Source organism: Pleuronectes platessa, chromosome 6 (genome assembly GCF_947347685.1).
Source record: "Pleuronectes platessa chromosome 6, fPlePla1.1, whole genome shotgun sequence".
Lineage (NCBI taxonomy): Eukaryota > Metazoa > Chordata > Actinopteri > Pleuronectiformes > Pleuronectidae > Pleuronectes > Pleuronectes platessa.
The window spans coordinates 12,697,685-12,710,083 of NC_070631.1; the positions used below are offsets into that span (position 1 = coordinate 12,697,685).

The 12,399-nt window shown below is 43.7% G+C and overlaps 1 protein-coding gene and 1 long non-coding RNA gene across 2 annotated transcripts; one reads left to right on the plus strand and one right to left on the minus strand.

Annotated features, from left to right (window-relative positions):
• Nucleotides 1-330: 330 nt before the first annotated feature.
• LOC128442351 (uncharacterized) lies at nt 331-1,689 on the minus strand. Its single transcript, XR_008338828.1, has 4 exons — nt 1,589-1,689; nt 1,464-1,490; nt 1,211-1,233; nt 331-664 (listed from the first exon to the last, which is right to left on the minus strand). It is a non-coding gene; the product is annotated as an uncharacterized LOC128442351 (long non-coding RNA).
• Nucleotides 1,690-6,822: 5,133 nt separating this feature from the next.
• Nucleotides 6,823-10,846, plus strand: LOC128442858 (WD repeat-containing protein 19-like). Its single transcript, XM_053425462.1, has one exon. It carries the CDS (start codon nt 6,823-6,825, stop codon nt 10,831-10,833), a length of 4,011 nt encoding a protein of 1,336 aa, XP_053281437.1. The 3' UTR covers nt 10,834-10,846.
• Nucleotides 10,847-12,399: the final 1,553 nt, after the last annotated feature.

Genomic DNA, 12,399 nt, shown 5'->3' on the forward strand with positions numbered 1-12,399 from the left:
ACTCCTCAAAAATTAAATTGCAGAAATTTATGTATACACACATTTAAGGAAGTCATTTGACGAATTGTTTAACCTGACACATTTTTAAGTAGCTTCTTTGTTTGAAACTGAATATTCTGAACAGGATTCTACTACGAAGTTAATTTAAATGTTACCCTGTATAATTACACTGCAGCTATATTGACCTTATTCAAAAGCCACGGGAACAGCATGATCATAATGAGGGCCCTGAAGCTAAAATATAACCCAACAATCTTAACACGATTATTTACAAGACCTCCTGAGAAATCTGAAGCATTTGTACTTTTAAATTAAAGAAAGTTGTGCAAATTCTGTTTTTTAAACCAAAACCTTTAATCAATAACAAAAACAAATGAAAAAAGTTGAGGAATTAGGAACAAGGAGTTCAGAAAGTCCCAGTGGAAAAGCCTGACGTCCAGCAGGTCCTGGATCAGCTCTGTGGCATCGATCAGCTGCTGCTGCGCTGCATCAGGTCGATATGGACACTGCTGACTTCAAGACTAGATGTTGGGAGGAGGGGGGGTCCTGGATCTCTGGCTGTGCTCGTCTGGTCCGCTTGTTTCAAACTTTGGAAGTCACAGCCATGGCGGAGAAAACAGCTTACTTGGACCTCTGCCTCATCTTCCTCCTTTTACGCTTCAGCCTGCAAGATGATCACAAGAGCCGGTTAGACTTCAGACGGGACGAAGAAAGATTACTAGAGCTGGGCCATGAGATAAAAATGCTTCAACTCCAGAGTGAAGGGTGTGGTCATAAAGACTATGAGCAGATAAGGGGGGAAATGTAAAACACCTTTTTCAAGTCTGTTTAACCTCACTACACAATATAGATGCACAAGGCAGTTGTTACATTATTAAGTGCATTTTATAGTGATTCCTATTTTGGCATTTATTTCTAAGCCCTAGTGAGTACTATACAGTTTCACTGTAGTTCATAAGATTGAAATGATGGAAACTCTGTACAGGTGATATTAGCCTGTATGATGCCAGAGTAGTTCACAGCAGTGTGAGCGATCTAATGATATCTAAGTCAATTTGATTGTGCATTAAATGACGGTTTGACCAATCGATCAACATTTATCAAGAACATTTGCATCAAATGAGCATGACACGTGTCCATCAAGATATAGTGAGAGTAGGACAAGTTTTAAAACTCGGGCAGATAGCAGAAGCGTGTTTGACAATCTTACCTGCGCATGCGCTTCTTTCTCCACTGTGAGGAAGGGAAAGAAAACAGAATTACTTTGCCGTTTGTACACATTCATGTAAAAACGCATTGGATAAACACAGAACTGAAATGAGACGAGCCTTGGCAAAGAAACAGAGTCACAGGCGAACTCTCGTGGGCGGGCTGTTTGGGCCTGCTAGCTAGCTAGCTAGCTAACAGGTGTTAGCATGAGTACAAAGCACGGTTATCGTATGACAGAGTGGTTCAACACTAACCTTGGCTCTCATGTCGAGGAGTGGAGGCTGAAAACAGAGGAGCACAGGTAACGAATTAGCTCGATGGCTTTAAAAACAAGGTGATTAACATGGATTCTGATGCCGATGGCAGAGTTCCCACTTACCGACCGCTAACCAAAAGTGTTTCCAGGAGAACGTCACAAACCTGCGACGTCGTATTTATAGGGATTGTGACGTCACCCTGTTTGGACCGCAGTGAAACATGGGAAATCTGGTGTTATAGAACATCAGAAGCTCATGGGAAACACGGTATTATTCCACTGCAGCTTCAAGGTGCAGTGTTTCAGAATTCAGTTTTTCTGTTCCCATGATAAACTGATGATATTTATATATTATTTCTCCGTATAAATTTCATTCTACTTTTAAAGCAACAATTCCAAATGTTTGCTGCACCCATTTTCTCAAAGGTGCTGATTTGACAATTTTCTCAGTCACAGTAGAATTTTAAACTCTTGTTTTTAACTACTATTAAAAATTTACACTTACATTACAATATCATTTCAGATGCGATTTTACACAATCCATTTAGTTATTTGCCAATGCAGATTAAAAATGTAAAACATAATATACAAATTAATTATGATTTCTTAATATGATTTATTGATCCACAGGGGGAAATCTAAAATTATTAATTAGATATAGTCAACTCATTCTACAATACAGTAAATTGCACTTGTCAATGAGGAATAGGATTTATTATGGAACGACCACTCTACCCCATAGGCCACGCCGCTGTTACATTAACATTAAGGATTGGATTACCTTTTTATTCCCATGAGAAACTAAGCACAGGAAGAAGATGGACAAATTATTGTGTGTGTGTGTGTGTCATTCTATGCTGTGTTGACCGGTGGTCAGTGTTGTGCAAGTTCACACCTCTCATGAACTAGTTCAAAGTTCAGTTCATACAAGTATGAATAGTTCACGTTCATAGTTCACCATTTAAATTCTGAACTAGTTCATAGTTCAGTTCATTTCATAGTTTTAAGGTGGAAAGTGAGAATGAAAGACTTAACTTGTTAAAGAAAACCTTATCCATCACTACCCCTTGCCTTTACTGTCGGAATCTGTATCAGACAGTGTGTAAAAATCCCTCAGATAATAATAAGGTGCATCGGATCTCGGATGTAGTTGCTGAGTCTGCGTCTCTGCTTTCTCTTGCCATCTGTATATGAGACCGAGAGCTGTTGTGCTGCAGGTATGGCCTGCCCCTTTAAGGAAGTTTGTAGTGTGTGACGTAGTGCACCAGGGTATTGTGGGAAAAGACGCTAAAAGTGTGTTTGTAAGGAGAAGTGACGGACCACCTAGAGGTGATGCGAGTGTTGCTCCTGCTGTAGATCCGAGAAATAAAGTGGCCGCATTCCAAGTAAAGAGACATCTCCTCCTCCTTCTTCACGGAGCGGTCCGGACGGCTGGTTACCGGCCAGACAGCGAGCCAAGATAACCAGTGACAGGGGCGGCTCCTGGTACAGGCGACTTAGGAGACTGATTTATCATGATGTGACACATGCAATGTAAAACAATACATTAACGTCACACCATCATCCTCTAACCCCGGGACGCACCGGAGGTAGAATACTTGGGCTGTTCGCACCGGCAGCGTAGTGCCGGGAAGAACCAGGTGGCGCCGCAGCCACACATACAAGCACAAGCACATAATCTCCTGTGGGGGGGTGGCGGCTACAGGCTTGCGTAGGTCAGTCACCGGTGAAGACCAGAATCATTTACCCCTGAACCAGCGTGGAGAAATGATGATGATGATGAAAAATTAAATATAAAAAATGTAATATAAAATTTAATATAAAAGAAAAATATAAATTAAAAATTGATTTAATGTAAAAAAAAAAAAAAAAATGCGCGCGCACACCCTGCGCAGAAGGCCATTGCGCACCTCCTGCGCAGAAGCAGGAGGTGCGCATTAATAATTTTTTTTCCTGTTTTTATATTTAATTAATTTAAATTTGCATAGTGTAAGATATTTTGCAAATAATTGGAGAATTCCTGCCAATTTTTAGAGTTCAGCTTGACAATGGGAAAGACTGGGAATCGCACCCAGGTCTTTCTAGTTGGTGGCCGAACACGTTACCGGCTAGGCCGCACCGCTTGACGATTACTGCAACAAACTAAGCACATCAAGAAGATGGACAAATTATCGTGTGGTTGTGTCCTGTCATTTTATGCTGCATTTGATAAACACTTCAGAGAAAATACTTTCTACTTAACTTCATATATTTGACAGCCTTACTTAAAAGTTACTTTTATATTTTGGGATTTTAGATACTGGATGATTTATTATGCTTTAAAAATCTATTGTTAGAGAATAACCCAGTAGTTTACAACCTTGTGTTCTGACGCCTTACAAGAATCACAGTCTGCTGCTACTTGTTTCCATGTGATGTCCTGAGGCTGCCCCCTGCTTGCTGCTGGGTTCCTGTGCAGCTCTTTCTGTTTTTCTTTTAGATTGTGATAAGCTCTAGAGAGACAGGCCGAGGTCCCGTGACTAACTTTTAAAGGTGCATATCACCATCTTGTGCCAAACCCCAGTTCATATGTGGATGTTCATTCTACCGCCGCCTTTGTAATTGTTTTGTTAAAACTTTGGTTAACAATTTCTCAGGGTTCCCACGCTTGCCTTGAAAAAAAATTCCATGCTACCTCCTGATTTTCCAGGTACCATATTAAGTAATGATCTATAGGCCCCTGAAGCTTTCCGCGCCCCCCTCCCCTCACAAACACAACCCCCTAGGACACCTGACTACTAACTTGATTTAAAAGATGTGCCAGTCAAGTCTACATTGTAAATGCTTAGAGATTATGTCTTATTGATATATCAATGCATGAAATAATGCAACAATCTGTAGATGAACAACAACTTATTGAACGGGAACTTTGAGACACATGAGCACTGGGATTGATATTTGTTCTCTCTTCCACTCCTCTCCTATCTCATCCTGTCCTCTTCTCTCCACACCTCCCCTCTCGTATCCGCTCGTCTTCTCTTCCTACTCTTCTCAACTCCTCTCCACTCTTCTCCCTTTTCCTCTGTCATCCTCTACTCTTGTATCCTCCTCTTTCATCTTCTCCCCTCTTCTCTTCCTCATCCTGAATCTACAGCGTGTCATTGTCACTCACTCCTGTAATGCATCACACATTTGAGATTATGAGTCTTACGTAGAAGAGGTAATATGCCTACCCTTACTCTGTAAAAGCTTTTGTAAATCAAACTAATGAACCTAAAAGGAAAAACATAAGGCTGGTTCCCCTGTGGTTCCTCAGTACAGCAACCTCAAAAATGTCTCACCCCAAATGTTCCTATTTAGTAGTATCATTTTTTTTAAAGAAAAAACGAAAAATCACAAAATAGCTAAAAGTAGATATAAGAATGAATGTTACAAAATTGATCAAGACTAGACTGGTCATGTCAACTAGTATAGAAGTAATGTCACAGCCTAATGTGAAAATGTATTGGTAGTTAGCTAGCAACGCAAGCTAGCCAACACTAGCTAGTTAGTTAGCAAGCTGAATGTTGGCTAGCAAGATTGCACTGCATGTGCTTGCTAACCATCATTAATGAATCCAAATTCAAAACAAACTCCCCTAAATGTGTTGAATAACACGGTTTTAGGAAAAATCAATGAGTGAAATACATATGGGGATCGAACATAGTTCTAGTATTTTAAAAGCAAGGTAAAAATTACGTCAACAATTCTAGTGTAAGCTGAAGCTAGCAAGTTGCAGCTTGCTAGCTAGCAAGATTGCACAGGTTACTAACTAACGTTGATAAACCCAGGTTTATCACACAGTTGAAACACAGCTTCTTACATTTGAGGATAAACTTGCATAAGAAGTTTCACTGTAGATGTCAAGGCTCCCGTGTTGGCTGGGAAATGCATGTATTTGACCCTTCTATTGAGATCGCGAGTAATGTTTTTCGGTTATTATTCCCGAAGTCCACCAATCCGAAACTATACTTTTAAAGTCCATATCACCAGGTTGCCTCATCAAATTCCAACATCCAATACACCAGATAGGATGCCAAGAGCATGTTCTACAACATGGGATCATCCATTTCTATCTACAGTAAGAGCTGTTCACATGTAAAGGGTTTTTATAAACTTATCTTAATTCTGTGCTCAATAGTTTCATTTTATTACTATTTTACACATCATCCAATACAATTTTCCAGGATAACTGTTTCAATTTCCATGTAAGTGTTCACTTTTGCTCAGTTTCCATGACTTTTCCAAACCTGGAAAATGAAAAAATAAATTCCATGTTTTCCATGGTTTCCAGGTACCGTGGGAACCCTGATTAGAAACAAACAGATGCAGCTCAGGGAACAAGACTTTATTAAAGGTCACTTCAGGGTTGTAGTAATTAGGTGAACCTGTTGCTATTTAAAGTGGCTTTGTCTGCTATAAACACAGATCAGACCAAACTTTAAATTAAACTAAATGTTCTCTTTGTGTTTAGTTTGCTCTAAAGACGCCTTGACACAGCTCCATCACTTCCATTTACACACAAACACTAGATGATTTTTTCATAGTATGAGAGTGCTGTTCACAATGAAGCAGATAATCATCGTCACAAGGTTTGAACCAGAGGCAGCTTTTAGTTCAATTAAAACTCAAATGACGCTGCAAGTCTCTTTTTTTCAAAAGAAACACACGTCTGTTTTCAGCCTCCTGTGAAACTCAGTACATCTGTGTTCCTGTCTTATTCTTTAGGGGTCAGCTGACATGGGGGGGGGGTACAGCCTGTCCATCACAGCGACAACATTCAGGGACACACTCACACCTACATGGTATGTATTGTGTGTATTGTTTTTATCAGGTGGGCCTTGAGCCTGTAATAAAGTTTATATAAGTTTATATATACTTTATCAGTGTATTATAGATACATTTGACTATCTTACTAGTATTTATTCTTTCTTGTTTAACTTTTTAATTCCCATTTACTTTGTAATATTTTATAATGTATTAGTAATGTATTAGTACATTAGCCTTTGAACAGACTAATACTTTTATAACATTTTGTGAATGGCTTGTTAAGCACTTAACTGCAATGATTGTCTGAAAGGTGCTAAATGAATAAAGTTTGATGGGGGGGGGGGGGGGGAGAAGAGGAGTGTTTGTAATATACTCTAGAGTAATATTTATATGCTATGATGTGCTTATGATGGTGACACCCCTTAAAGGTCGATTTGTTAGGTAAATGCACCTTTATGTTGGTTCATCAAAGGAGAAGTGGTATAGTGAGTCAGGTATCGCTCACTTGACTCACTATACCAGTTTATCAACACCCGTTTATCAGCATAAGTAGAATCCGGATCTCAGAAATGAAGAAGGTTTTTACTCTTGCTGACAAAGCCTGGGCGGGTTCTAACCTACTCTATAAGTGGCAGAAAACCGTTGGTAATTTCATTGCTGTTGCCGGACAAGACAACTCAGTGAAAATATTTGATCGACATGGACAGAAGTGGACTGAACTCAACCTCCCAGGGCGCTGTGTGGGTATGGACTGGGATAAGGATGGAGACATTTTGGCTGTGATAGCTTTAAGATCCAGGTCCATCTTCCTCTGGGATGCGAGAGTCAATAAGTCTTCCAAGATAAACAGCGGCATGAGAGATCAGATGTCTCTCATCTTGTGGTCAAAGACGAGCCCAATGTTTGCTGTCGGGACGGTCAAAGGAAACCTGTTGATCTACAATCAGCAAACTTCAGGCAAGATCCCTGTTCTGGGTAAACACACAAAAAAGATCACCTGTGGGTGCTGGAGTGCTCAGAATCTCCTGGCTCTTGGAAGTGAAGACAACACGCTGAGCATTAGCAATCATAAGGGGGACACCATCAGACGGACAACCCTTTGCGGTGAGCCTAATGAAATCAACTTCTCTGTGATGAAGACAGATGAAAGGTCTTCTCCAGCAGAGAGCACTGTGAGTGTGTCTGTGGGAAAGAAGATATTGATGCTTTTCAACGTCAATGATCCTGAGAACGGGGTAGAACTGACCTTCCAGCGCCGCTATGGAAACATCGTGTCGTATCACTGGTACGGTGATGGGAACATACTCGTTGGATTCTCCAATGGATACACGGTGAATATTTCCACTCACATCAGGGAGATTGGGAAGGAGCTCTACCCGGCTCACAACCATAAAGATAGTCTGAACAGTGTGGCTATCTCATCATCATTTAACAAGGCTGCCTCCTGTGGGGACAACAGCATAATGATCCACGACCTGTCTGAGCTCAAAGATAACACTCATGTTGTTAGATTTGATGATGAGACTAAAGGTCTGGACCATCTGAGCTGGACAGATGACGGACAGCTGTTGGCTATTTCAACACAGAAAGGGACACTCCATGGTTTCCTAACCATGCTGCCTATTCTGGGTGACAGCTTTGGTACACGGCTGGCGTACCTCACCTCCTCGCTGGAGGTCACTGTCTCCAACCAGGTGGAAGGGGAGACCCCTGTGGCCATAGAAGTGGACATCGAGCCCACTTTCATTGCAGTTGGACCGTATCATGTGGCGGTGGGGATGAACAAGAGAGCCTGGTTCTACGCACTTGTAGAAAATGAACCTGGTTTTAAGAAGCTTAAGGACTTTAAGTGTTTGGGGACGATAGCCAGTATGTGCCTGAACTCCAACTACGCAGCAGCGCTCTTCGAGGGAAAGGTGCAGCTGCACCTGATCGAAGGCCATGAGGTGAAGAAACAGATGAAGTCGTTTCCTGATGATGACAGGAATGGTCAGATCCTTTGCCACGCCCTCACTGCTGACTACCTGTACTACGGCACTGATTCAGGTAAAGTAGTGTGTGTCCTGGTGGAGGACTTGAGGACTGTGAGCATCTACAGCCATTCAGTCGGCGTGAGGAAAGTGTTCCCTGATCCAGCTGGCACTCGGCTGGTCATCATCGATGACAAGAACAACGGCTTCCTGCTCTCCCCTAAAAATACCAAGGACCCCTGCATCGAGCTCCCCAACTTCTCTCCCACCATTACAGGAGTGCTGTGGGACAACTGGCATGCTGACAGAGGAGAGTTTGTAGCTTATGACAAAGACAAGGTCTACACCTACGCCCTGCATGAAACCACCATATACGGTTCCAGAGTGGTTCTGGTGGGAAGCACCACGCTCCTGTTTTCCCAGAAGCCTTTGCTAATGTACAACGGGGCTCTGACTTGTCAGACAGCAAGTGGGAAGACCAGTGAAGTGGCTCTGAGCACACACTCATTCCTCAGGCACTCACCCAACACATCCACAGATTCGCCGCCTGAGTTCAGCAAGCAGCTCACACAAGCTCTCATGCTGAAGAGGTTCCACGAAGCCTGGGATCTGTGCAAGTCCGCAGGCAGTGATGCAGACTGGGCAGAGTTAGGCAAAACGTGCCTGCTCCACATAGAGGTCGATCTGGCCATCGAGGTCTACCACAATAGTGGGAACATGGACATGGTCTTGTCCCTGCAGGCTATCCAGGGTACAGTGGACATGAATCTGCTGGCAGGACATTTGGCCAAGGTCCTAGAAGACTACAATCAAGCTCAGAACCTCTACCTGTCCTCAAACTGCCCAGTCGCTGCCCTGGAGATGAGGAGAGACCTGCTGCACTGGGAGAGCGCTCTTATGTTAGCGGAGAGGCTAGCAAAAGATCAGATCCCTTTTGTATCAAAAGAATATGCTGTCCACTTTGAGTTAATTGGAGACTATGTGAACGCACTGGCTCACTATAAAAGAGGCATGACCCGCAATAAAAAATTCCAGGAGCACGACGAGGCGTGTCAAGCAGGTATAGCCAGGATGTCCATCAGAATGGGTGACATCAAGAAAGGAGCCGCACAGGCTATTCGGCACCCGAGCAGTGTGCTCAAGAAAGTATGTGGAGCCATACTGGAGAGCATGAACAAATTCGCTGAAGCTGCTCAGCTCTATGAGAAAGGCCAATATTATGATAAGGCTGCGTCGCTCTACATTCGTTGCGAGAACTGGTTGAAGGTGGGAGACCTGCTGCCACAGGTTTCCTCTCCCGAGATCCACTTGCAATATGCCAAGGCCAAAGAGGCGGATGGAAAGTACGAGGACGCAGCCCGGGCCTATGAGAGCGCGAAGGACTGGGACAACGTGATCCGAGTTCTGCTGGACCACCTGAACAACCCTGAGGACGCTGTGCGCATCGTCATGGAGACGCCGAGCATTGATCGAGTAAAAATGGTCACCAGGTTCTTCATACGGTTGAATGACGACAGCTCAGCCATCCATTTCCTGGTTCTGTGCAAGTACAAAGATAACGCCTTCCAGCTGGCAGCGCAGCGCGGAAAGATGGAGGTCTATGCTGACATCATCGGCTCTGAGGGGACACAGGAGGATTACCAGGGCATCGCTTTCTACTTTGAAGGAGGGGAGAAACATCTGCAGGCTGGAAAGTTCTTCCAGAAGTGTGGACAGTACAGCAGAGCCCTGATAAACTTCCTGAAGTGTTCCAACACTGACGACAACCTGGCAGTGGAGATGGCCATTGAGACGGTGCTTCAGGCCAAAGACAGCTCTATGACCAATCAGCTGATAGATTACCTGATGGGGGAGAGTGACGGCACTCCCAAGGATGCCAAGTACCTCTTCCGTCTCTACATGGTGTTGCAGCGGCACAAGGAGGCTGCTCGAACCGCCATCATCATCGCCAGAGAGGAGCAGTGTGCAGGGCACTACTGTAACGCCCATAAAGTGCTGTTCAGCATGTACACGGAGCTGAGGGCCCAGAAGGCTAAGATCCCTACGGACATGACCACCAATCTGATGATCTATCACTCCTACAAACTTGCGAAGCTGCATAGGGACAGAGGAGAACACCTTAAAGCAGGCCACATGCTCATCCGACTCTCCAACTACATCAACCGGTTTCCTAAACATGTTGTTCCCATTCTGACGGGAGCAGTCATAGAGTGTCACCGCTCCGGGTTGAGAGACTCGGCCTATAGGCTTGCAGCCGTGCTGATGAGACCAGAGTACCGAGACGAGATCGAAAAGAAGTACCGGAGGACGATTGAGTGGTTTGCTCGACGTCCCGGTAAAGATCTGGAGGAGGAAAAGACTCCATGTCCGTTCTGTGGCTGCAAGCTCCCACAGAACGAGCTGCAGTGTTATTCCTGCAAGAACAACGTGCCCTATTGCATCGCCACGGGTCGCCACATGCTGAAGGAAGACTGGTCAGAGTGTCCTCACTGTGAATTCCCTGCTCTCTACTCGGAGTTCACTCTGTTGTTGAAGACGGAGGGTGTGTGTCCCATGTGCTCAGAGACTGTGAGGGTCAAACAGCTGAAGAAGATCTCGGATTGTTACTAATACCTGCACACTGGTCAACTGGATCTATGATTTTAAAATGTATTATTAAAATCTATATTACAAGTTTCCATTTGGTTAATAAAATACTTACAAGTGTTGAATGTATTGAATTTGTGTTATTGCTACCAGCAACGACAATCTGAGTATGTGCTTTTAGGCAAATTGTTATCAAACAAACTGTATATTTCAAATTCACCAATCAATTTCAGTATTTACTGACTATTACGTTGTTGCTTGGGTTGTACAGATTATAGAATCATGAAGAATTTGAAGGTAACATCAATATAAGCAAAAAGACCATTGTAGGCACTGACAGACTATTTCTGTTGCAAAGTTTAAAATAGTTAAAATGTTGTAGCACATTGTGCAAGAACAAGCAATCAATAAATCAATATCTCCCTACTTCCACATATTGAACTTACCTTGTTGCCTCCGTCGTGCATTGTCCAGCCTGAGCGCTTCACACCGAGAGCAACATGGGAGTCGGAGGCATCCAGGCACGTGACAGGATGTCCATAGACCGAGTGGAGCGTCCGTGGCTTTTCGTCTCGTGGGTCGAGCAGGTGCACAGAGTCTCCTGCTGCCAGAGCAGCCAGCGGGCTCTGGTGTACCCGGCCTGGCACCATGACCAGGCTGTCTACCTGCCACACACACAATGGACAAACGGTTTACATCTATCATGCTGCAGTAACACATATTGAGCTCTCAAACGACAATTTCACACATATATGGCATGACCAGAAGTCAAATCAGATATTTGCAAAATTTTAAACAATTAATAGTAACTGCCACTGTTTTCACAATTTCCACAATCCCGAGGGGAATAGTAAATATTGAATTTACTATTAAATAAATATGTTTTTTTATTTTTATCCAGACAAGCAGAAAATCTTTATGTTTAACTAAAAATAACAAGTCAGCTCTGGTAAAATAAATATTTAATAATTTTAACATTCCAACAACATCCCTCCAGCAATGCTTCCTTTATTATTTCTCACATAAACCGAGACATTTCCAGATGAAAGTCACGAAAAGAAATCGTGTGAATCACAACCTATTAATTAAAATAATAACACATCAGTAAGGATTTATTCAGCCGCATGAGGAATTCATCTGTGTGACTCACAGTGTTCGGGAGCCGGGTCCGGCAGATTGTCCTCCAGTAGCCGCGATCGTCTGCGCAGTCGAGCCGAACATCAGGCCCGGCCGCGGAGCCCAGCACGGGGCTGTCGGGGCTCAGGGCCAGAGCCTGGATCCTCCCTGGGCTCTGGTAGTGGTGGATGGGCTCCCCGCCTGTCTCCGTGCTCCACAGGTCCACACAGCCTGAGCAGAGGACAGGGAAATACATTTGAGACCTTTTCTGTTCAAAGTTAATGCCGTTGTATTTTTTGATTTGCACTTCGGGGCAACACACACACACACACACACACACACACACACACACACACACACACACACACACACACACACACACACACACACACACACACACACACACACACACACACACACACACACACACACACACACACACACCATCGTCATAAGCCGCAACAGCCACTGTGC

Excerpts from the sequence above, each read along its gene's own strand:
- LOC128442858 (XM_053425462.1), top strand. The coding sequence starts at position 6,823 with ATGAAGAAGGTTTTTACTCTTGCTGACAAAGCCTGGGCGGGTTCTAAC.